Source organism: Lagenorhynchus albirostris, chromosome 1 (assembly GCF_949774975.1).
Source record: "Lagenorhynchus albirostris chromosome 1, mLagAlb1.1, whole genome shotgun sequence".
Classification (NCBI taxonomy): domain Eukaryota; kingdom Metazoa; phylum Chordata; class Mammalia; order Artiodactyla; family Delphinidae; genus Lagenorhynchus; species Lagenorhynchus albirostris.
The window spans coordinates 31,531,903-31,558,396 of record NC_083095.1 but is presented as its reverse complement, the minus strand read 5'-3'; the positions used below and the strand labels follow the sequence as shown (position 1 = coordinate 31,558,396).

General features: G+C 45.6%; 1 protein-coding gene across 2 annotated transcripts in view; it reads left to right on the top strand.

The window, feature by feature from the left end:
• Positions 1–21,194, top strand: part of TTC9 (tetratricopeptide repeat domain 9) — a 39,016-nt gene extending 17,822 nt beyond the window's left edge. The window contains exons 2-3 of one of the 2 annotated variants that reach the window (XM_060140104.1): positions 9,616–9,798; positions 20,696–21,194. In XM_060140104.1, coding sequence (XP_059996087.1) covers positions 9,616–9,798; positions 20,696–20,787 — 275 coding nt within the window. In that variant the 3' untranslated portion in view covers positions 20,788–21,194. Of the gene's footprint in view, positions 1–9,615; positions 9,799–12,542; positions 14,135–20,695 lie in introns of those variants that run through there. The other variant, XM_060140110.1, reaches the window with a different exon arrangement.
• Positions 21,195–26,494: the final 5,300 nt, after the last annotated feature.

The window sequence follows — 26,494 nt, the reverse complement described above, 5'->3', positions numbered from 1 at the left end:
CTAGCTCAGGTGAGGCGGCCCACCTGCAGGTGCTCACTGGCGACTTTTTAAAAATGTGGATTACGGGGACTTCCCTGGCAGTCCGGTAGATGAGACTCCACGCTTCCAATGCAGGGAGCGCAGGTTCGATCCCTGCTCGGGGAACTGAGATCCCACATGCTGTGCAGCTCAGCCGAAAAAAACAGACTTAAGAAAAAAATGTGGATCACAGAGTTCCGGAATCTCCATGTTAGCTAATGACGATCAGTTAGCGTGGATGATTTAATGAGAAACACTGTGGGGTTCTCATCAGATGTCAGGGAAACCCTGACTTTTCTCAGCCCGCTCACAAGCCTTCAAGGTGGGGAGCAGCCATAATTACCTTCATTTTTACCCACTTCAAAACTGAAACTCTGAGAGGCGAGCTGTCTGAACCCAAGGATGCCAGGTGAATGCTAGTGCTGGGGACATTGTCTTGTATCCACCAACTCAGAGGCACTGAAACTGGCCAGCGACTTCTCCATAAAAATATTTCCGTCTTCTCTCGAAGGCTCTTTCATGCCCTATAGAGTCGGGAGCAAGGCCTATTCATTTTCCTGCCCCAGCTGGCTTTTAGAGCTCCTAGCTTTCCCAAATTATTAGGACTCCAGAGGAGCCCAGCAACTTTGGGTCTGTCTGCCACCCCATCCAAAAAGCTGTCAGTGGAATATCGGCGGTGGTACCCAGTCATCCACTCGTGATGAGAGAAGGGCTGAGAGCAGGCAGGAGGCAGCATTCACGTCTGCAGTTTAGGGATGGAGATGGGTGGGAGGAGGGCACAACCAACTGTTGACTCAGAGGCTGTCTAATCTATAAGTGAAAAGAAAATAGTCCCAGAACCCTACCCCATTCTTTCCCTAAGCCCCCTTTTCTGGCTGCAAAGCTGCTTTTATCATGTTCTCTGCATATACCCACCCACCCCCGATAGGAAAACACACCTTTGAGCACACTTTTGAAAGGAAAACTGGTAAGTAAAACCAAGCATCAAACCTAGGTGTGGGAAACATTTGTGGCAAGTGTGAGTTTATGTACATCCGAGACCATGAAAGGAAAAATGAGAAATCGGGGATGGGCTCTGCCCTCGCCGCACAGGTTTGGGGGCGGAGCATTTTTGCTGATCTCTGAATCGGCTCATGTCCACGGAGCATTTGCTGTGGGCCCAGCACTGCATCCAGCATTGTGGTGCACTTTCTCACTTCATCCTCAGAACAGACCGGTGAGTTCGATAGAGTTACTGTCTTTATTTCAGAGACGAGGAAACGAGTCTTAGAGAGGGCCAGTCACTTTCTAAGGCCGCATAACTGGCCAGGGGCAGTCAGGATTAGAACCCAGGTCTGCCTTACCCCTAAATTCTTCATCTCCCTTAGAAAGTAGACATCTCTTTGTGCAAACTGGGGTTTGCCCATCTCCTTCCAGCTGTCTTCTTTGCCCTCCCCACAACCCAGTGAAATAAAAGCAAGCCAAACATAGATTATTTCTGAAATGAAGATTCCTAGGCGTTTGGGAGGGCCCAAGGCTCTAAGTAAACAGCCACTGTCAAGGGGAAAGATCTGTGTGTTACGTGGCAAAGGCCACGCAGACAGTCACACACCCTGACCTAGTAATTGTAACCCTGGGATTATAGGTTATATTTAACATAAACAAAACCTCCATGAGTATATTTATCATAAAGTTACTTAAGTATCTAAAATGTAGAGGCAATGTAAATGTCCAGAAAGAAAAAAAAAAGAGAGAAATCAAGAAAAGAAAGTTGTTTTCAGAACTCTGAGTGTAAGCATTCGTGTACAAAGAGAGGAAAATCAGTACTTTTATGGAAAGGTAAAATTGGGTGGGTCATAGCAGTCCTGGATATGAAGCCTAATAAGTAAAAATACCCATCATTTCACTGCACACACTACATTCCCATTGCTCTGCCACAGAAAGACCCTCTGTCATTTTGCAATATATACAAACATCAAATCACCATGTTGTACACCCGAAATGAACATCATGTTATGTCAACTTTACCTCAACCTTTTTTCAATTTTTTTTTCTTTTTTTTTATTTTCTTTGGCCACACTGCATAGCATGCAGGATCTTAGTTCCCCGACCAGGGATTGAACCTGCACCCCCTGCAGTGGAAGTGCAGATTCTTAACCACTGGACCGCTAGGGAAGTCCCTACCTCAATTTTTTAAAAAAGAGTCAAGATGCTAAAAAAAGAAAGAACCTCTAAATTACCCTCCAAAATATATCTGACCTATTCTTGAAAATTGGCTTTAAATTAAGCTGTAGCTTCCTGCACTGTGTGTAGGATTCAAAATGGAAATTTCCTCTGGTTAACATAACACGTTGCTGGGGAAACCACATTCGACTAGTGATTTCCTAAAGAACTAGCATTTATGAGAATCAGTGTTTGTGCCTAGCGCTGTGTGGGGCCTATAACATACATTAATTACTTCATTTTATCATCACAAGAGTCTCTACAACATAGGTATTATTATCTTCATTTAACACATGAGAAGAAGGAGACCGAGGGAGATGAAGTAAACTGCCCAAGGGCCAGGGCTAGTGCGTGGCAGAGCTTGGATTCCAGCCTGGGACCGTATCTCCAGGTCCAGCACTGACGCAGCCAGAACACCCCAGAATCGGCACAATCCCATGTGCCTATTCCGTGTGGTTAGGACCTATACCAGTTGTTAAATATCCTGAATGTCACCTCTATCCTGATCCAAGCTCTTTCCACTTGACTCCTATGCCAACGCCCCTTGAAATCAATTTGAAAATGGGTCAAATAATTTGGTTTGGGAAAATCTCCCCCAGGAACGTCATAGCCAATTCCTGGGCCCACTTCCCAAAGAAATGACCAGCGAGGTGTATTCGTTTCCTAAGGCCACCATCATAAAGCACCACAAACGGCATGGCTTAAAATAACAGAGAAACACTGTCTCACAGTTCTGGAGGTTAGGAGCCCAAGATGAAGGTGTTGGTAGGGTTGGCTCCTTCTGAGAGCTGTGAGGGAGAATCTGTTCCAGGCCTCTCTCCTAGCTTCTGGTTGCCTCTGGCATTCCTTGGCTTGTAGGGGCCACCTTCTCCCTGTGTCTCTTCACATCGTCTTTTCTGTGTGTCTCTGACTCTGTGTCCAAATTTCTCCTTTTTATACGGACACCAGTCGTACTGAATTAGGGTCCACCCTACTGACCTCATTTTGACTTGATCACCCCTATGAAGACTCTCTCTCCATATGGGATCACATTCTGAGGTGTTGAAGATTAGGACTCCAACATACCTTTTTGGGAGGACACGATTCACCTCCGAACAGGGAGCAGCCTCATGAAGCAGGTTCCCCCTCCTCACTCCTGGCCCCAGATGGGTCTCTCCTTCCCTCCCATCCAGCCCATGCTTCCCTCCTGTCCAGCAGGTAAGGGCAAATGGTAGTGAATCGGCTGTCAGAAGAAAACCAATGGCTACATGAACTTGGCCTTCCTCCTCCCATCCAGTTTCCTTTCATCTCATGCCAACAAGTGGCGTTTTGCCCGGGCTGTCACCATGCCCTGCATGCACCAGGAAAAACAGAAATAAAACAGGTGGCAGAGCCAGGAGAGCCTGATGTGTTTTAGCCTGAGGTCTCAGTGTGGTTGCCTTGGGGAACATCAAACTTATGATTTCCTCTCTCTGTGTGTGAGTGCTTGGGGCTGTTTAAGTTTCTGATTCTCTTTCTCCTACCGAAGAGTCCTCTGCGGAGCTAAGAAAGCGTGCCAAGCTCTTTCCATAAAATCATACCCTAACCACCCAAGGTTGGCAATGGAAGAGGAATCTCCACATGCGAGGAGCGACTGAGGACTTACCGCCCCAATTTCGTCCTCCAAATTTACCTTTCTCTTGTAAGTTGCACTGGCCACTACTGCTGCCCCCACGGTAGGCTCAGGGAGGGCAGTTTCCCTTCTAGCACTCCTTTCCAAGTATGAATGGAAGCTTGTCCTAATTCTCCACAGCTTGGTTGACTCCAGGATGCAGCATTTATTCAAACTTGTCAGAAGACCCAGAGACCAGAAAGTTCATAATATTTCTCCGAAAAGAGCTTCTAGATATGGTGGTCTGGGAGCCCGGGCCCATCTCCGCATGTCTACTTTGGACATGTCTCCCCACCGGGCATCTGCTGCTTAATAACTGCATCTTGGAAGCCAAATATATACTCAGAGCCAAGGCCACGGACAAGAACAAGCTCCCTTTCCATCTAGCCTGAGGCCTGCCTTCCCAAGTCCACTGTCTCCTAAGCTGGGACTGGCCAACAGCGGCGGTGCTTACGCCCTGCGGGGAAGATCCTGCCCCAGAGCCTTGGCTGGGGAAGACCACATCCGAGCGTGGCCCAGTCTCTGTGCCCAGTCTCTCCACGCGGCAGGACTGTCTTCGACGAGCCCTTCAGTCGCGGCCCCCCCATTTCTGATTGTCATCTGCAGCAGAAGACGCCTTTTACCAAAAGTGATAGAAGTCCTTTTGAAGAGGAGCCAGTGAAACAATTTCATCCTTCTATTAAGTGGCAAACATTGATATTCACAGGCTGCTAGGTATGGTAGAGATGACTCAATGAAGTGTGGGCCCCTCGTTTTTACTGAGGCCCCGAAAGGGAAAGTGATTTTCCTGATGCTGGCTAGTGGCAGAGGTGGGACGAGGATCCAGCTCTTCTGATTCCCAGCCCAGGACTCTTTAGGATAGCGATCTGTGCCGTACAGTAGAGCACAGAGACTCGTATTTTAAACCTTATTTCAAACGGAGACCAGGTTGCTACAATGTGGAAGAGAACTCATGGATCCTCAGTGGATCCAAAATGGCAAGCTAGGATCTCCCGGGATGACGGGATCCAAGCACGTGAGTGTAACAGCAGAGGGAACATGCTTCAGGGGTTCCCTAATGCTAGTCAGTTCTGACTCCCGGGTGCCGCTTGAATGAATCCCTTTCTCCTGCCTTTCTGCCTCAGCTTGAGTCAACCGAGTCACCATTATTTTATCATCCAAATCCACTCTTGCCCTAAGAATAAAGTCCCAGATCCTCAACATGAACCAGAAGGGTCTGTGTGTCCTGGTTTCATCTTGCTTCTCTAGCTTTATTCCCTTTTACCCTTCCCTTCAGTCTCTCTGCTCCAGCTGGGCTTGGCTACTCAAACCTCCTCAAATAAGCCATAATCTCTCTTTCTTTCTATCTTCCTTCCTTCCTTCCTTCCTTTCTTCCTTTCTTTTCTCTCTCTCTTTCTTTCTTTCCTTCTTCCTTCCTTCCTCCATCCTTCTCTCCCTCCCCCGCCCCCCCACATAGAAAGCTTTTTCTCCTTTCCACCTACATCAACTGTTCGCACACAAGCGTGATTCCCCCCGCCCCCCACCAGGGGACATCTGGCGATATCTGGAGACATTGTTTTGCTTGTCACAATTGGCATCTAGTGTGTAGAACACAAGGACGTTGCTAGATATCCTACAATGCACAGGACATCTTCCCCTAACAAACAATTACCCAGCTTAAAATATTTATGGTGCTGAGGTTGAGAAACCCACAACCTTTGGAACCCAGCTTAAACACCGCTTCTTCCAAGAAGCCTCCCATGATACTTGATCTTGGTTTAGGGCCCTCCCCCCTCAGGAGGCTCCCACTCATCACTTCTCCTTCACAGCTCTTGGCACACGGGGGTATTTGAGATAATGCACCATCTGCCCTCCCCAGCAGTCCATCAGCTCCAGGACGGGGCAGGGCGTTTGGTTCACCACCTCATCCCAGTGTCCTGTACAGTGCTCTGTGCAGTTAGTTTTTGTTTTGTTGACCCTGGGACACAAAGGAAGGCTGTTTACACAGGTGCCCTGTCTTTTACGAGGGGTGATGTGGTTTCTAAAGGCTTCACACGTAGACCCACAGGTACCCATGGGCAAGAGCACAGTCTTGGGAGCCAGGCAGAAGTGGGAGGCTATCGTAATTCTGCCACCTCCTAGTTGAGTGACCTCCAGCAGGTTACTTACTTTCTCTGGAACTGGGTTTCATCATCAGTAAAAGAAGCATGACGTAAAAGAAGCATAATGTTTCATAGATTTGCTGTGAAGATGAAAAGACATAGTATATGTAAGGTACTGAGGTAAGGTAAGGTATCCTCTGACACAAGGTAAGGGATTAACGACAGAGAGGAAGAAAGGGCAATGGGACAAAATGACCTAGTCTCAGGGTCTCCTGCAGCCCCCAGGCCCTGGGTAGCAGGCAGAGAAACGTGGAAGAAACATCAAGAGACTGCTGGTCAACCTCTCCTTCTTAACTTCGTCAACTCTAAAATGTGCCTACAAACATCCCATTTTACTTATCCCATGGACTTGTTATATGTACCCCAGATAACTCCCCACCCAAACAAGCGAGGTACCTAAACATCACCCGCAGGTAGGGCTGAGTGCAGCCCAGACTGTCTCTTGCCTCCTCCACCCTGGGCCTTCTTAAGAGCTCTGGCCTGCCACCCCTTGTTTCTTATCTGGATTCCCCCTCTCGGTGCAGACTTTTGGGAAGGCAGCCCATCTGGACCCGAGCTAACTCCAGATTTCTCCATCTCCCTGGGCTCTGCCTCTGGTGCCAATAGGGCCTCCACACCCTGTAACCTGCCGGGCCCCACCTCCCCTGCGGTCTGAACCCGGGTCCACAACCAGGTCTCACAGTTCACACCAGATCTGCAGGGGAATTCCAGACATTTTCACTGAATGAGTCCTAGAAATCGACTGCTATCCTTCTTTTGCCCAAGGTGGGGGGATGGTGTGTTAGCGGGAGGACTTCCCCATTTCCAGGCCTTTTTGTTTCCCCCCCCACCCCAGTTTTAGACATTCAAACACTGTTTTTTTAAAACAAACAAAGATCCATTTCCTAGACTGCTCAGGTCAGCAAACAGAAGTGTCTGAGGATGGAGGGCTGGACAGGAAGAGGGCTCTCAGCTGAGAACAGTGGACACGAGATGGCCCTTGGAAGCTTGGACAGGAAACCCTTCAGTTCTGGGGGCAGCTGTTAGAGCCAAGTCCCACACAGGTAGCAGCCAGTGAGGTTCCCAGGCGGGAACCTCATGACAGAAGCCCTCCCTGTCGGCAGAGCTGTGAAAGCACCAAGGCAAACTCCAGCAGCAACGGGGTAGGGCAGGGGGGCAGGGGGGCCTCCACCCCACAGCTGAGGGAAGAGAGGGCGGGGAGCTGGTGGCATCAGCTCGGCAGGGTGGACCCTAGTGTACCAGCAGGTCTGCGTGTCTCTGAGGCCACAGCCACCCGCGCCCATGCCCACGGGGTTAGCAACCTGCTGCTTCTGTCGGCTTGTTTGGCTTCCTGCCCTGTAGCGAGTGGAACGCGATGGGTCAATTTCCAGATCTGGGCTGATTCTCTGCCACTTCCTGGTTGTCATAGCGCCAACTCAGCCTGCAAAAGGATGTTTTTTGTTTGGGTTTTTTTTTTGTTTTTTTGGGTCTAAAATGCCCGATGAAAGATCTGGTCTCTTAATCAGCAGTTCACATCCCTGGGAAGTTATTTAAGGAATCAAAGCAGCAGAAGTTAGACCCCTGAAGATTAAAATCAGTGACTTGACTCTATCCCGAGGATGATTCTTCCAACGTGGGAGAAACCTGGGTGCAAAGGAGCAGCGCATCAGCATCCTCCCACGTCCCACGTCCCACCAGCCAGGTCTTGGCAGGAAGCAGCAGTTTGACCTGCTAAGTCTGTTTTCATTCACTTTGAAGAAGCAGACAGGTGCCCTTCCGCCACCGCACCCCACCCCCTTTTAAAAAATTCCTCCAGTGTGTTTGACACCCCTCTTTGCCTTTAGTCAACGCCTCCTGAATGTTTGAGGGATGGAATGGAGGCCGAGGTAGCTCAGCAGGGCTGGGATTAGGGTGAGGCAAGTGAGGCCCCTAGGGCACAGTATGTAAGGAGGTGCTCACTCAAGGGTACAAGCTTCCTCACCCTCGCCCTAGCCCTGGCCCTGTGACTGATCGCTGTGAGAGAAAGCTTCAAGGGGGAGACGGTTTACTCAGAGATAACTGACTCTGGAATAGGAAGGAGCCCCATATAGGCAGCTGCCAGCCTCAGCTTCCTCTTGCCTGGGACCCCCAGGTCTCTCACGCCCAGAGGTGTGCTCTGTATAAGGCTGGTCACTAGCCCGTCAGAGGCCCCTGCTCCCAGGGACTGCAGAGACAAACGTGTGGAAGAGAACTTGAGGAAAGTAGAGGCAGTTGTCACCACGGGATTGCAGGGGCTGCAAAGAATTATAATGACATGAAGTAACAGTGTGGGTGTTTACTATGTGCCAAGCCCTGTGTCAAATACTGTGCCACCATTTCATATAATCCCTTCAACAGCTCAGTGAGGAACCTGGGCTCTGGAGCTGGACAGTTTTGATTTAAATCTCAGCCTTGCCTCTTTCATGTTGTGTGTCCTTGGGAAGTTACTTAAACCTCTCTGGGCCTCAGCTTCCTCATCTGTAAAATGGGAATAATACTTGGACCTTCGTTATAGTATCCCAAAGATTCTATCAGGTGAGACAAGTAAAGCAACGAAGCAAGCATCCGGCACAAGGGAAGCGTTTGACAAATATTGGCCAAGGTTAGTATTGTCATTGCCTCTTGTGGCTTGTCCCTACCGTAGCCACAACAAAAGTGTCACAGACTGATGGCTTATACAATAGATACGTTCTGTCTCATGGTTCTGGAGGCTAGAAGTCCAAGATCAAGGTGTTGGCAGGGTTGATTCCTTCTGAGAGCTGTGCCTCTCTCCTAGCTTCAGGTAGCCCCAGGCATTCCTTGGCCATCTTTTCCCTGTGTCTCTTCACATCGTCTTTCCTGTGTGTCTGTCTTGGTGTCCAAACTTCTCATTTGTCTTAGTCTCTTTGGGCTGCTGTAACAAAAGTATTGCACAGTGGGTGGCTCAAACAACAACCACTTATTTCTCATAGTTCTAAGGGCTGGGAAGTCCAAGATCAAGACACCGCAGATTCAGTGTCTGGTGAGGGCCCACTTCCTGGTTCATAGATGGCTGTTGTCTCACTGTGTCCTCACATAGCAGAAGGGGTGAGGGAGCTCTCTGGGGTCTCTTTTATAAGAGCACGAATCCCAGTCATAAGGGCCCCACCCTCAATACCTAGTCACCTCCCAAAGACCTCACCTCCAAATACCGTCACTCTGGGAATTAGTTTTCAACATGTGAATGTTTGGGGGGACACAAACATTCAGTCTATTGTACCCTTTTTATAAGGACACTGGTAAGATTGGATTAGAACCCACTCTAATGACCTCTTTTTAACTTGATTACCTTTGTAAAGACCCTATTTCCAAAGAAGGTCACATTCTAAAGCACTGGGGGTTAGGACTCAGCGAGGGGGGCGGGGGGCACAATTCAATCCATATTACAAGGTCAGGTAACTTGCGCAAGGTCACAGAGCTTGTTGAAGATGAAACTGGATCCTAGAACCCTGGATTATTTGATGACAAACTCCACGGCATAAACCCCACCGTAAAGCCCCAGCACTCGTAAACCTTCTCCAGTCAGAGAGGAAAAACCAAAGGGAGACATTCAGAGCCTGCTGCTGTTGTGGTGATGACACCATCCCTTCTTTCTCCCTTCCTCTGTAGCCTGCCTGCTCCAGGCTGAGCTGGTGAACTATGAACGAGTCAAAGAGTACTGCCTCAAAGTCCTGAAGAAAGAAGGGGAGAATTTCAAGGCCCTTTACCGGTCCGGCGTGGCCTTCTACCACCTTGGAGACTACGACAAAGCACTCTACTACCTGAAAGAAGCAAGGACCCGACAGCCAACAGGTAAGGCAGCAACTGCTCTTTCCTTACCACCAGCCCCCTGGGGCAGCTCCCAGGCCGTCTCATTGCCGTGGTCAGAGTTCCTGGCTGGCAGGGCCAGGCAGGGAGGGAAATGGCAAATGAAGGGTCAGGTGTGTGCTAGGTCCTGGAACAAGGAGAACACATAGTCCATGCCTTTGCCTGGGGTCTGAGTTCCAGGGAGCTTGGGCATCTCTTCTTTTCAAATAGAATATGGAATTCTTCATTTCTCCAACCGAGAATCCAGCCCTCTTTACTTATTCAACGGGTACATATTGTATTCTTACTATGTGCCAAGATTTGTGCTGGGTGCCAAGGATGGAGATGAGAAGACGCGGTCCCCACTTGTGAGGAGCTCACATTCTGGTTGATGAGACAGAATACAAATGGATAATCTGGGGGCTAAGCCCAACATCCTCCAGGAAGCATGCTCCAACTCCTTCAGTCAGATCCTAGTCCTTAGAGCAGGTGTCATCTGTACCATTTGCTTAAATCACATCCACTAGCCCCGCCATTCATTCATGCCACAGGTATATATTGAGCAGGTACAATGGGCCAGGAACTCTTCTAGGTGCTGGGTAAATAGCAGGGAACAAAAAAAAGTTGCTACCTTCAAGGACTTTATGTTATAATGGAAGGAGATGGACAGTAAACAGACAAATGGATAACGTAATATTTAGTAGTAGTAAGTGCTATGAAGGAAGTAAAGCAGAGTCAGAGGATCAAGATTAAAGGGGGTGCTATTTCAGACCAGGTGGTCAGGAACACCCTCTCTGAGGAGGTATCATTTATTTATTTATTTTTTAATAAATTTATTTATTTATTTTTGGCTGAGTTGGGTCTTTGTTGCTGCGCAGGGGCTTTCTCTAGTTGTGGTGAACGGGGGCTACTCTTCGTCGCGGTGTGCAGGCTTCTCATTGTGGTGCCTTCTCTTGTTGTGGAGCACGGGCTCTAGGCGCACAGGCTTCAGTAGTTGCTGCTCACAGGCTCCGTAGTTGTGGCTCGCGGGCTCTGGAGCGCAGGCTCCGTAGTTGTGGCGCACGGGCTTAGTTGCTCCGCGGCGTGTGGGATCTTCCCGGACTAGGGATCAAACCCGTGTCCCCTGCACCGGCAGGCGGATTCGCAACCACTGCGCCACCAGGGAACACTTGAGAAGGTATCATTTAAACCATGACTTTGACTTGCTGTTGCCGTGGTTGTTCATATGGATGATTTCTTTTTAATGCAATTCTCCTTCCAAGGAGTCTTGCTAGGATGAATTTGCAAATACCCAATATGCTTTTTTCTTTATTTTTTTAAAGAACACTAATATCTTTATTTTTATGTGTTGTTGATTTGTTTTCTGTATATAAATCGTGTTCCCCCAGCTCTACTATAAGCCACTTGAGGACCAAGAATGGGACTCATTCAACAGAGTTTTCTTGAGCACCTGCTATCTGCCAGTACTGTTCTGGGTGCCCTGCCAGGCATTCTGGAATATTATACAGCATTCATTTGTGCTTGTGGAAGTAAACATCTCAGGCAGCCTAATTCATATTTTGGTGTGTGCAGGGCTAAATAGTTGTTCTATGTTTAGAACACTCACTAATTTAAGGGCTGGAACTGGGGGGAAATTCCCCAGTTTGTGGTGAGGTGGTTGCCTAACCTTACTAGTAAGAACGAGATAAGACAATGAAGCAAATTTCTTCTAAACTCTCCAACTGAAAAACATTACAGGGGCTTCCCTGGTGGTGCAGTGGTTAAGAATCCGCCTGCCAATGCAGGAGACACGGGTTCGAGCCCTGGTCCAGGAAGATCCCACATGCCGTGGAGCAACTAAGCCCGTGAGCCACAACTACTGACCCTGCGCTCTAGAGCCCGCGAGCCACAACTACTGAGCCCACGTGCCACAACTACTGAAGCCCGCGCGCCTACAGCCCATGCTCCCAACAAGAGAAGCCACCGCAATGAGAAGCCCGCGCACCGCAACGAAGAGTAGCCCCCGCTCGCCACAGCTACAGAAAGCCTGCCTGCAGCAACGAAGACCCAACACAGCCAAAAATAAATAAAATTATTTTTTTAAAAAAAACATTACAATCAACTAATATTTATTGATCATTTGGATTAAGCCCTTTTAGACATATCTACTTTGGTCCTCATAGCAATTTTATGAGGAAGATATTATGATCCCTGGGAGAGGCAGCCTTTGGATTCAGATGCAGCAACTATGTGTGTCTCCTTGGGCATCTGACTTAATCTCTCCGGGGCCCAGTTTTAACTTTGGTCACAGTGAGGATGATGAAACATACCTTACAGGATTATAATGAGGGTTCAGTGAGACGATGAAGGTTAAAAACATGGCATAAAGTAGGCACTCAAAAACGGAGGTTGTTTCTTGCAGACGAGACAGGAGGCTCAGAGAAACTTCTAAGTTGCCTGAGGTTAAACTCCAACTAACTGTGCTGACTCAGGACCACTGGGGTTTGCTGCTCCATAGACATAAGGGGAGAAATTCCCCTGTCTCTCCTCTCCTTGCCATCTGTCCTCTGGGTCACAGGGACCTGTCCACGTGGAGACGCGGAGCAGTCAGAGAGAGGAACCACATCCTGGTTGCCCTTCAGCCACACTGGACCTTGGCTGGGTGCGTCTGGCTTGTCCATGGTCTGCAGATACAGCTTTGGTCTGATTCTCCACAGACCCAAGAGTTCCCCTCACCAGCTGTTCCCTAAGGTGTGTTTCTCTCCTCACAGACACCAACGTGATTCGATATATCCAGCTGACGGAGATGAAGCTCAGCAGATGCTCCCAGAGAGAGAAGGAAGCCATGTAACCGGAACACCTTTCTAGAGCCGAGCCTAACCCGGGACATCCAGGCACCTGCTGGTGGAGAGCCCTTCCCAGGGTTCTGTTCCTTTCTCCCCACTTCCTCCTCCTATTGCCCCTCAACTCTTTGTCTACCCCCAGTGTGAAAAGAAGGAGACGTGCAGATTTGGAATCTGGTGGGTTGCCCTGACAAGGGACATCCTCTTTCCGGTAGGGCAGCCGCTGAGAGGGACCTAACTTCAGCGGGAACAGCCAGAGAGGACTGTCACAGGTTGGGAATGCCATTGCAGCTTTGACTTGGGCCAGTGCTTCCGGCAGAGGCAGAGCCTGGCAGGTGCACCATCCCAAAGGCGTCGGGCACGGAGCCCACGGGCTGGACCCCTCCACAGCTGCCTGACAGACTGCAGCATCTCAAGGCAACTGTGACAAATCCAGGGATGAGACAGACACCAGAAGCGTTGGTTAAGCCAACAGAGTCTGAGAGTCTGTGCACTGGATTCCTGCACACAGACCCGCTCCCCACCCCCAAAACCTCAGGCCCTGCCTCCCTCCCTCGCTCGTTGTCCTGGTGTGTGCTTTCTCCTCTCCCACTTGGGGATCTGAGACTCTGCCAGGATTCACATGCCATCGAAGCCCACTCTCAGTGCCCTCTGGTGACCACACATACCATTCTCCCAGACTCCCAGCCAGCAGGCAGCTGTGACAGCAGAAGGGCAGGGTAGAGTGGGCCAGGGGCTGACCACATAGGGACAGGGAGAGGGAGAGATGATATCTAGGGGAAAGAGCATTGTATAGACTGGGAGACTGAACTGCGGACGAATGAAGTGTAAATAAAAATAAATTAACAGGCAGCAGTTCCTGTCATTTCTGTTGAAAGCGGCCCACTCCCTCACTTTTACTCCCTCCCGCAACCCTCGATCAGAGCTGCTTGCAGCCAGGTAGGATGGGGCTTCCCCCAAAACAATGGGCCATTTGCGCAGGGGTGTACAATGCTGGCTGCGCCTTTGTGCTTTTAGAGTAGGCTGGCATTGTGGAGACTGCCCAGGGATTTGGCTATGCGGGAACCTGTAGCCTCTCTTTTGATGAAATTACCTGGACTCAATATCTAGCACATAGAATGTGTTCAACAAATATTTGTTGAATGACTAAATGATGACTGCAGACTGGCTCTCCTGCCTTAAACTAATTTTATCCCAGCCTAGTCTCCCGATACCGATGCCCTTTTTGCGATGCCATGTTGCTTCAGTCAAATCAGAGACGCTTACTGAGGGCTTCTTGTTTGCCTGTCATTGTGCAGTTTGCCCTGGGACGTAGGATGTAGTCCCAGTCTTCAAGGAGTTGGAAGAGTTGAGAAATAGTCATAGGAGATTATTACCAATGATACCTTTAATTTATATGATGCTTTAAAAATTTCAAAGCACTTTCATGTATTTTTTGTGTGATCCGTGAGATAATATTGTACAAATTAAAATATATACAGATGCAATAATATTAATAGTGAGCATTTATTAAATGCACTATCCTCAGATCTTTACATGTATAATCTCATTTCTTTTGTGCAATTACCCTACTATTCCCATCTGATGGATAAGAAAACTGAAAAAGAGAAAACTAGCCCAATGTTGCATGGCCTTAAGTGGCATAGCTAGGATTTGAACCGAGTCTGTCTGACTCCAGAGCTTCAGCTGTTAACTACCCTGTAGTTAGTTGCTGCCCTAAAAAGTATAATATTGGGTAGTTACAACCATTCAAAAGCAGGACAGTATGTGTGACAAACCTTGACTACGTCAATGATGGTACGTGGGCTGCCTTTCATATTTAGCCCAAGGTGAAAAATTGTCCCTAACACTTGACTCCCTAGTGGCGGAAAAGGCAGCTGAGACCCAGCAGTTATTTCTGTGTATTGTTTATTCTCCTTGCTGACGGGCCAGCACATATCCAAACAATCCACCTAGCATTCCTCACCCCATCCCCAGCTTTGGGGAAGAGTCACATTTACAGGTAGAGATTGAAAGGAAACACAAAGTTAATTCTGGCTTATTTGTTTAATCAGAGGCTCCAACACTGCAGGATCCAATCACTTCTGAGGGGCCCAGAAGCCGGCAGCACAGTTTATATTCACATAGCTCCTCAAAGGCTTCCAACGGGGGCTGCAAGAAGGTGCTAGAAATATCCAGGGGCCCCCAGTTGGCTGCCTATAGCTCACCCTCTAGAGAAGGGAAAAACGCTGATAATGCTGCCACATCCTCCCCCACCCCTACCATGTCCTCCTCTCGGCCCTCTTCCCCCAAAATGATTTCACATGACCCCAACTCAAATCCACCCCGCAGCACGCATAGTACAGGCAAACGTGCAGAACTCCCCTCTTCCTGAGGCTCCAGCCCAGAAAGTTTGTGAGCTGGCAGACTGCTTGTTAGGATCTGAAGGATGAAGATGAGGTCAGAGGTGGTGTGCAGAACCAGCTCAAACGGGCAGGGTCTTCCTTTGGTCTTCGTGCCATGAAGAAGGACTCAGAGTAACTATTCGCAACGTGGAACAGGAGAGGGGTCTTGCCTCACCGAGTGAGTTGGGGCAGAGCTGGACGGATGGGGATGATAAGATTGCTGCCATCCTTCCAAAGAAAACAGTTGAAAACCAGAACTAGGTGAGGACAACCTCATGGGACCTCATAGAACAAGCGACCAGGTCTTCTGCTTGTCTGGTAACGTAGGTACGCGTGCTGGGAACTCCATTCACTGTGACCCAAAGTTAAATGATCCCAAAGAGAAAAGCTGCCTGGGACTTGTTTGAGATGGTGGGACTGAACTTCCTGTGCGTTTGTCCAGAGACTTCAGAGAGCCGGTAGGCAACATCAGCTCTGTTCCCCTTAACAAACCATCAGCTTCCTTCTCCTCGTCCCTCACCCAAACAGGGACTGGTATTTAATTATACGTTTTGTTTGCAGATATCACTGCTGAGCTATACTTGGAGCGCTCATCCTGGATCTGACCTGCTTTGCCATCTCCCGCTTGGACTTTTGTGATAGACTCTTTGGGGAAAAAATATTATACTTTTATTGTAATTATTATGAAAGCCTCACATGTGTATTGTAGAAATATTAGGGGGAAAAAAAGATAAATTCCGCCCCATAATCCTACTACCGGAGACAGATATTGTTATCCTCATGGATGTATCTTTTGGTTGTTTTTGGTATAAATGTACACATGCACATGCATTTTTTTAAACAAAGATTGGATCATACTGTACATACTCTTTAATAACTCACTTTTCAAAATGTGTATTTATATTGTAGAATATGTAATGCATACACAGGTACAAAATTCAAGAATTACAGAAAGATCTGGAGTCAGAAGTAACTCTCTTTCCTGCCCTGTCTGCCAGCCTCTAGTTTCTCTCCTTGTCTCTCCTTGTCCTTTCAGAGACAGTTACGCATTTTCAAATGTATGTATCGATTTTGTCACAAATGGTAGCACATGGGACACACTTTCTGCACCTTGTGCTACTTCACCCACTACAACACGAACGTACCATTTTTTGCTGGTCTCGCAAACTGTTTCAACAGCGTCCTCATTATGTGGGTGGACCCTCATTTGGTAACCAAACTTCCAATAGTGATTATCTCATGCGTTCCCAATCTTTATTGTAAATAATATTGCAACAGACATTCTTGCAGCTAAATTTTGCACATATCTAGGACTATTTCCTGAGGATAAAATCTGAGAAGGATGTCGTTTGGCTATCTTTAAGAATTTTGATATATTTTACCAACTGCCCTCTGGAGAGTTTGTACCAAAGCACTCTTCTACTTGCAGGCTTGAGAGTGCCCTGTTCCCTGCACCCTCACTACAGGTGGGTATTATCACTTACCAAATCTTTACCAATTTGAGAGGAAAATAATAGTATACCAATGTTATATGAACTCACAATTCCTTATTAGTGAAGAGCATCTTCATATGCTTATTGACCATTTGTACCTCCTTCTTTGTGATTTTTCTATTTATTTGATATTGGTATGTTTATTATCAATATGTAATTTTATTAAGAGTATGATTTTGGGCAAGAAACACTGCCAAGTATGCTTTCCAAGTGCTTTGTTTTCAAATTTTGTTTATGGTGCTTTTTGACATACATAAATTCTTAATTCTGCAATTCATTTGTTCCTCTGTTGCCAGCTTCTTCTGCCTACGGTTCACCTTTTCGTTTCTAGCGGAGTGGCCCTTCTAAAACACAATCTGATTATGTCACTCCACAGCTTAGAAATCTTTAGTGGCTGCTCATCACTTTTAGAATAAAGGCCAAACTCAGCATAACACACAAGGTCTTTCATGTGATTTCTCCCACTGACACCTCCTGGTCCTCTTCCCAAGGTTCCCTACATTCTACTGCTGCCTAGCTTCTTGTGATTCCCCGAACCCATTGTTCTGGGGTCTCTGGGCCTTTCCATGCTGTTCCCTCTGCCCAGTTGGCTATGCCTCACCCCTCCAGTCCACTCTTTGCCATGCTAACTCCTATAGGACTTGTTCAAGTCATCACTGCTTGAAAGCCTTCCTTGATTCCTTAGTCTGCATTCCAAACAACATGAGTCTACCTCTGCCTGGCATCTGCTACAAATAGGAATCAGAACTTCCTATTCCTATTCGTCTGGTCCACTATCCGGATGTTCCTCAGGGCAGACACTGTGGTTTATTCATCTTTGCAGCTAGAATGCCTAGTACAATGCCTGGCACATACTAAGTGGCCAATAAACGTTGAGCATTGAACCTGGAATGAATGATGGATCCGGTGGCAAATGTTACTTGAAGTAAATGCAGGGCTCACTGGATCTTGGTTTCTGAGGACTGAAGAAATCCTAGGAGACTTGGGTTAGAAGAGAAGCTATGGGGCTTCCCTGGTGGCGCAGCAGTTGAGAGTCTGCCTGCTAATGCAGGGGACGCGGGTTCGAGCCCTGGTCTGGGAGGATCCCACATGCCGCGGAGCAACTGGGCCCGTGAGCCACAACTACTGAGACTGCGCATCTGGAGCCTGCGCTCCGCAACAAGAGAGGCCGCGATAGTGAGAGGCCCGCGCACCGCGATGAAGAGTGGCCCCCGCTTGCCACAACTAGAGAAAGCCCTCGCACAGAAACGAAGACACAACACAGCAAAAATAAATAAATAAATTACGGAACTCCTACCCCCAACATCTAAAAAATCACTTCTGTCATATAGTCACAAGCCCAACCAGATTCAAAGAGAGGGGATATAGACCCCATCTCTCAGTTAGAGGTGTGTCAAAGAATCAGTGACCACGTTCTAAAACAAAAACCACCTAAAAAAAAAAAAAAGAAGAGAAGCTATGTGCTCCAGTGCTGTGCTTTTTCCAAAACATCAGAATCACTTGAAGCAGCTTTTTAAAAATACATAATCTCAGGCTGTGCCTTAGATCCATTGAATCATGGGGATGATGCTCAAGCTACTATAGTTTTTTAACGTCCTGAAAGTTTCCGCTGACCAGCCAGGTTAAGGAGCCACTGCTGAGGTAGACCAGCAGGCAGTCAGAACACCCAGCTCCACTATTTCAAATCCTGGGATCTTTCGGCGTGGACAGATGGAGCTTTGTTTGAATACCAGCTTTGATGTCTACTAGCTGTGTGACCTTGGGGCAGTTGCTTGACTTTTCTGATCCTCATTTTCCCCACCTATACATGGCATAATGTCATATTTCTTAAAAGGCTGTTGGGAGGATTAAGAAGTACCTGTCTCCTAGCTCAGTACTTGGCACAGAGTAAGCATGGGATAAACATTCATTTCTTCCTCCCACCCTGCTCAGCCTCAGTTTCCTCATTTATAGTGTGGCTACTAATACCTGTATGTTTATCTTCTGTATTTCCCTACACTGCACTCTAGAAGAAAGTGAACTTCCAGCAGGCCCCTGGCTTACTCTCTGATCAAATAGAACAAGTATAGATACTTGGGGGTTAGGGGAGCAGAGGAAGCCCCATACTCCATCGCGTGCCGTCTGCAAGCATATATCAGACTCCACAGCAATCGGTTGGAATAATTCTGATGGTTTGCAGAACCAGGTGTTTCCTAGTCACACCCAAAGATCAACACAGTTCTCTTGCTGCAGTTGCTCCCACAGGCTAGCGGCTTCTGCGCTGCAAGGAGAAGGCAATTGTCAGGGAAGAGGATAGCCATCGCCCACTCTCCTTCCAATGCCATGGTATCCACATCCTGTGCCTCAGAGCAGGAAAGACAAAACTGGCTGCAAGGCCAAAACAGCTGATCTGCAGCTGCTTAGATTAAAGTGCCCCTGCTTCCCACTCCCAATGCCTGCACTTTCTCTTCCCACCAGCCCAGAGCGGGTAACACAGGCAGGGAAAATGCATTCAGTCCATCAGTCATGACAGAGTTCAAATTACCAAGTCAGCATGAAAAGTCCCCCTCTAAATGGACTGAAATTGGATTCTGTAAAAAAACCACCCTCAGTGAGGCCCTTGGCTATTCATATTTGCTAAGACATGGAGAAGGGGGAGAAGGCAGAGGCCCCTGCAAAATGTTGGGAATCTCAGCTGTTCTGTTGAATTGCTTGTCTGGAAGGAAGCCAACAATTGAAAGCCAGATTTGCCCTGTCTTCAGCATCTCACAGAATATTAGGGCTGGAAAGGATCTTAAAACTCAATAGTTCAACCTCTCAACTTACAGATGAGGGATCAAGTCCAGAGAAGATAAGTGACTTCTTCAAGGTCACACAGCTAGTAAGTAACAAAGCCAGAACTAGAACTCACATTAGTTTTCACATCAGTTTTCTAACAAGAAATTTAACTTCTACCCAGTGAACCAAAATACACTTACAAAGCATCTTTCTTTTTTTAATGTAATGCTGTGGCATTACTCTCTTCTAAAGAAAGAAGGAACATAATACTCATGAAATCATTCCCTCACTCAATATTTATCATTCCTATCACTTCACTGTAGGTGGTTAACGAGGTATTGTCTCTGCTTGAGAAACTCACAGTCTACAGGGAAGAAGGAAAAGTAAACAGGCAACTTCAAATCTGTGTAATAAATGTTACAGAAAACACCAAGGGCACAGCAAGAAGGGGCATCTATAGCAATCCTGAAGGATCAAGGAAGATTTTCCCAAGGGAGTGCCAATGAGAGGAGCAGAAGTGGTGAGAGAGGGGTCAGCTTCAGACCAGGGTCAACGGCAAAGCTCTGTTACTCCCTTTCCTGGATACCATATGAAAGGATTTGAGGCGGTCAGCATGAGCTGTCTTTTCTCACCCTTTCCCTGTTTTCTCATGCCTGGGCTCAGGCAATGGTAATGTCACTTTACTACCCTTATAGGCCCAAGGGCTGAGAAGTCACAGAAAACTCTGCAGACTCTATCTGATTAAATCCCCTCTGTGCAGAGTAGGGACAAGTACACCTGTTATCTCTGAGTGCAATCAGAAGCTCTTCAACACTTGTGATTTCCATAATAGGTGAAAATTCTACACTAGGTTTCACAAATGTAGCTCCAGAGCCATCACGGCATGCATACTTTTGATATATTCCATTGTTTTATGTTCCTTTTTCCCTCTAATCTCAGCCTCTTTATTCTAGAACAGCACTGTCCATAAGAAATATAATGTGAGCTACCTGTATAATTTTAAATTTTCTAGTAGCCAACCTTAAAAAAGTAAAAATAAACAGAGAAAATTACTTTTAGTAATATTTTCTAAATAAAATTAAGAAAACAATCAAAAAATTAAATCATCAGGAATAAATTTAGCAAAAGCGCAAAACTGATACTCTGAAGACTATAAAACATTGTTGAATAAAATTAAAGAAGACCTGAATAAATGGAAAGACTTTCCATATTCATGAATTGAAAGTCTTAAGATTGTTAAGACAGTAATATTTTCTGGGACTTACCTGATGGTCCAGTGGTTAAGACTCCACCCTTCTACTGCAGGGGGCAGGGGTTCGAACACTGGTTGGGGAAGATCATGCATGCCTCGTGGTGTGGCCAAAAAAAAAAAAAATAGTAATACTTTCCAAGTTGATCTATGGATTCAACACAAACTCTATTAATATCCCAACTGATTTCTTTGCAGAAATTGACAAACTGATCCTAGACTTCATATGGAAATTCAAGAGACCCAGGATATCCAAAATAATCTTTAAAAGGAAGAGCAAAGTTGGATGACCCACACTTCTTGATTTCAAAATTGACTACAAAGCTACAGTAATTAAGACAGTGTGATACTGGCATATAGATCAATGGAATAGAAATAATAGTCCAGAAATAAACCCTCTCACTTGTGGTAAATTCATGTTCGACAAGGGTGCTAAGACAATTCAATGGGGGAAGAAGAGTCTTTTCAACAAACAGTGCTGGGACACCTGGATAACCATATGCCAAAGAATGAAGTTGGACTGCTACTTCACATCATATACAAAATATTTACTCAAAATGGATTGAAAATCTAAATCTAAGAGCTAAAACTATAGAACTCTTAAGAAAAGAACTTTGGCGTAAATCTTTATGATCTTGGATTAGGTGATGATTTCCTGGGTATGACACCAAAAGCACCAGCAACAAAAGTAAAAATAGATGAACTGGACCTTTTATCTATTAAAATTAAAAACTTCTGTGCTTCAGAGGACACCATCAGGAAAGCAAAATGACAATACACAGAATGCGAGAAATTTTTGCAATCATCTATGTGATAAGATAATTGTATCTAGAATATATAAAGAACTATTAAACCCTATAATAAAAAGACAATGGGCAAAAGCATCTGAATAGACATTTCTCCAAAGACGGTATACAAATGGCCACTAAACACATTAACAAATGCTCAACACATCATTAGCTACTAGAGAAATGCAAATCAAAAGTACAGTGAGACACCCCTTCATACCCACTAGGATGACTATCATCAAAAGACAGATAACAAGTGTCCCGATGCAGGGAATTGGAATCCTTATACACTGCTTGTAGTAATATAATGTGGTACAGCTGCCGTGGAAAACATTTTGGCAGTTCCTCAAATGGTTAAACATAAAGTTACTGTATAACCCAGCAGTTCCGCTCCTAGGTATATACCTAAGAGAACTGAATACATATGTCCACACAAAAACTTACACACTAATATTCGTAGCAGTATTATTCATAAAAGCTAAAAAGTGGGGAAAATCCGGATGTTCATCAACTGATGAATGAATAAATAATATGTGACATATCTGTACAATGGAATGAAATTAAGTAGTGATACATTGTACAACATGGGTGAACCTTGAAAACATTAAGTGAAAGCAGCTAGTCACTAAATACCACATATGTACGATTCAATTTTTATGAAATTTCCAGAATAGGCAAATACTAGAGGCAGAGAGGAGATTAGTGGCTGCCCAGAGCTGGAGGTTTGGGCGTGGTGGTGGGAGGATTGGGGGGTGATGCCTCAGTGGTGCAGGGTTTCTTGCTGAAACGTGATGAAAATGTTCTAAGATTGATCATGGTGGTGGATGCACAACCCTGTGAATATACTGAAAGACATTGTCAAGTACATTTTTTTTTTTGCTGCACTGCCCGTTCCCCCACCTGGGGTATTAGTTCCCCCACCTGGGAATCAACCTGGACCCTCAGCAGTGAAAGCGCCAAGTCTGAACCACTGGACCCCCAGGGAATTCCCTCAAGTACATTTTAAATGCGTGAATTTTATCCCAATAAAACTGTTTAAGTAATGTATTTTATTTAGCTTAAGATATCTAAAATATTACCATTACAGCATATAATCAATATAGAAATTATTAATGATGTATTTACATTCTTTTTTTATAATCCAGTGTGTAATTTACACTGACAGCACATCTCCATTTGAACTAGTCACATGTTAATTGCTCAATAGTCATGCGTGGCTACTGTATTGGACAGCAAAGTTCTAGAGCTTCAAGGACCATCCTATGAGTACTAAACAGTCATCAGGGGCCTTCCTGGTTATTTTAATCTTGCTCTTTCATGGAGTTTCCATGTCCCCCAACTCCAGACCCTTCCGTAGCTGCTGCCACTGAACCAAGGCAGAGGGGCAAGGATTGCAACATTGTAGGAGAGAGGGCAGCAGGGGAGAAGAGAGCGCAGTCATCTGCTCCCTGGGCCTCTACTTCTGACCCCACTCTGGCTCACACACCTTTTGTAACGTGAGCCAATCAGAGTTCAACTTCAGACTTTAACACTTATTTGTTGTGTGTCTCATTTCCGAAACTAAGGATAATAACAGTTCCATTCTCAAAGATTTACTGTGAAGATTAAATGCAATAATGGGGGTAAACTGCTTTGGATGGCGTCTGGTACAAAGTAAGCATTCTTTAGCATTAGCTAATTATTTAATGATAATAATAATAATAGTAATAAGATGAGAAGGAGGAAGAAGAAGGAGCAGAGGAATATTTTTAACAGAATATATAATTATATACATTATATATGTATATTATATATAAATATATAATATAATGTAGTATATTCCTTATCCATTCATCCTTATCCGCATCTTTGTCATCCGTTCATCCATTGATGGACACTTAGGTTGTTTGCATATCTTGGCTATTGTAAATAACGCTGCAATGAACGAGCAGAGGAATATTATCATTCCTAACGTCTCTAGGTTTTAGCAGAGTGCCTGGCATATAATAGATACTCAGGAAACCATAGCTCTCCACCCTGGAAGCTTATGACATCCCCAACAGTTGGTTCTCTAGTCTCTGCGTGAATGCTTCCAGGGAGTTTCATATCAAATAGAGCCCATTCCATTTTTAGGTACTTCTACTTGTTGAAATCCACCATCTTATATTGGACTGGAACTTATAAAATGCACAGATCTCACGTCTTACCAAGTATGCAAACTGATAAGTCCTAATAATGAATACTCCCCTGCAACCAACACAACAATCATGATATAGAACATTGCTGTCACCCTAGAAAGTTCTCTCATGCCCCTTTCCAGTTAATCTCCTCCCGGAAACCCTAGAAGTAACCACTATTCCAATTTCTAACCCCATAGATTGGTCTTGCAAAAATAAAAATTGCTTTTAAAGTTCATGTAAATGGAATAATACAGTATCGTCACATTGTATTTTTATCTCAATGCACAATTTTATTCCTATTGCATTTAATCGTATTGATTTCAGTCTTCCCTTACAGCTTGTTGTGAGCATTTTCGTCTTGATCCCATCACCCATATCTGCTCATTTCTCCCACTTGGTGCCACCTACAGATTTGATAATAATTCTTTCTTGTCCTTTGTCCAACAGGACACAAGAACAAAGATGGAGTCCAGCAGTACCTGACTAGAAATCTCCACTAATTTGAAAACGTAGGAGATGAGAAGCATTGTGGAGGTGCTGCCAAAAAGGAGGCATGGGGAGAGGCTCCATGTTGATGGAGAAGACTGAGTTCTGCCTGGATTCATGGAAAGAGGGCAGTGCTGACATGGCATCCTGCTGGGGAGAGCGCAGGGCTGCAGAGGAAGGGCTGAGACTCACATGCATAGAAATGAGTGCTGAGCTGGAGGGAGGAAAAGAGCTTGGGGCGGGGTGTATGGAGAACCGAGGACCTATCACTCACCCATAGTTAGAGGGCCACGAAAGTTTCCAAGATCATCTCGGAAGTCCTGAGCTAAGGTTATTGTTTGGTCTGGTTTTACGTTTGGTTTTATTTGTATTGCTAAGTCCCAAATGGAGTCTGGCAGCTTATAAGAAAAATTATTTTCCTGGATTTAGAATCTACTGAAATTGTTAAAACCATGGAGCGCTCTTAGTCTCTCCCCAGCTTCAAATCAGCGAGGCTTTGGGTACCTGCTGAGTGCAGGCTGGAAGGTGGAGCTGCGGGAAAGGATGTTTGGGACTTGTTGGCTCTTTTCATCTTTCAGTCAGGGGATAATTCTGGTAAAGTAAAGCCCACCTTATCAAGATGTTCTTTAAACTTTTACTTTTTGATTACTTTTGATTCAGCATCATAGGGGCTTCTGTTTCTTTGACACACATGTGAACTCTGAAATGTAGATAAGTGCATGACCTATAACAAAGCAAACCTGAACCTCCACCTGCCATCATTGGCTTTGGTACCTTGAACGTGTGGCAGGCCTCATCTACCTTATCCTCAACTATAAATGGGTGAAGGTGAGTCAGAATCCTGTCTGGGTATCAGGAGCATCCAGCCAGCATTTAGAAAATACAGATGTGGGGTCCTGGAAACTGCATTTTTTTAGAAGCTAAAATTCTGTTAGAGGTTCACAGAGTCATATTTGGGAATCGCTGAACTATTGAGGTCTCTGGCAGTTCTAATAGTCTATAAATATGTGGTAGGAGATCCTAGCTGACACCAAACAGAATTGGTCCTTTCTGGTCCATGTATTTATTTTGTTTATTTGCACGCGTCAATATACATATTGGTCAAAGTTGAGAAAACACTTTTTTTTTTTTTTTTCCCAGAGATTTAGAGAAGATGGAGAGATAGACATAAAGACAGTAGGGATGGAGTGTCTGACCATCAGGTATGGTTATAAGTTCATGGTAGATTGACATTTGATGGAAACTTCTATGATGAGGAAATGAGGAGATTAAAAAGGTATGCCAGGGGAGTTCCCTACTTGCCTAGAGGTTAGGATTCCAGGCTTTCACTGCTGTGGGCCAGGTGCAGTCTGGTCGGGGGAACATAATTCAGCATAAGCAAGGTACTGACACCTCATCCCCAGTGGACTGAACTGTGAAACCTTTGAGCATGAGGTTACTTAGGCCTCTTAGGTACCATCAGAGCCGTCATTGAACTTGTAGAAGAATTAAATCCTTTCACTTCCTCCATTCTCCTTCTGCTCCTTGTGACCACAGCTACCTTTTAAGCCACTAAGTCCCACTTTCCTAGACCGGGTCTAATCTTACACCTGCCCAGGTTTGCACCAGTTTCTAGTTAAAAGAACCCAAGGTCTTAGCCGAAGCGTGTTCTGAGATCCAGAAAAAGGAACGGTAAAACAGAAGAGGAAAGGGAGCTGAGAGAAGCTAAAACTCTTTGTCAATCATGTTGCTCACTTTGCAGTTAAGAAACTGAGGCACAGAGCACTCATGCACAGCAAGAGCGTTGCTAGCCTGGTCTTCAGTCTTTCTGGGATTCACTGTACAGAGACTTCAAAGTCTCTCTTTAGGACTGCTGGAGGTTGCTTAAATTGATTTCCTACATCCCCTGGCAGGTGGCAATAGGGGAATTTTGAATAAGACTATTAATAGAAGGTATGCATTAGGGAATGTCTAGTGAACCCACTAATAGAGGAATTATGTCTGGTGACTTAAAAAAAAAAACTCATACTGAATATTGCTGGTGTTAAACTCTGAATATATGCTGAGGCCAAGAATGTTTGATGTGGCAAAGGCGTACTGGTGATGTGGCTCCCTCTTGCTACTGGTCTATATGCAAAGACTTTATTCAAAGACGAGCTCACTAAAGTATAAAGTTAATTTCAATATAGAATGTAATCCAGTTCTTAGCATACCTGATGGCATTATATCCTGGCTTAGAGTTTAAAAATCGTAGCAGTTCACACATTCCCTGTGGAGAACCTGGGACCTAGATGGGTGAACAGCAGTGCTTCTCAAACTTTGATATGCCCAAGAATCACCTTGGAGATCTAGTTAAAATGCAGATAAACTACTGAATGGGAGAAAATATCTGCAAATGATATGAGTGATAAGGGGTTAATATCCAAAATTTATAAACCGCTCATACAACTCAATATTAGAAAAGGAAAACAACAAAGAACACAATGTTTTAAATGGGCAGAAGACCTGAATAGACATTTTTCCAAAGAAGACATCCAGGTAGGCAACAGGCATATGAAAAGATGCTCAGCATCGCTAATCATCAG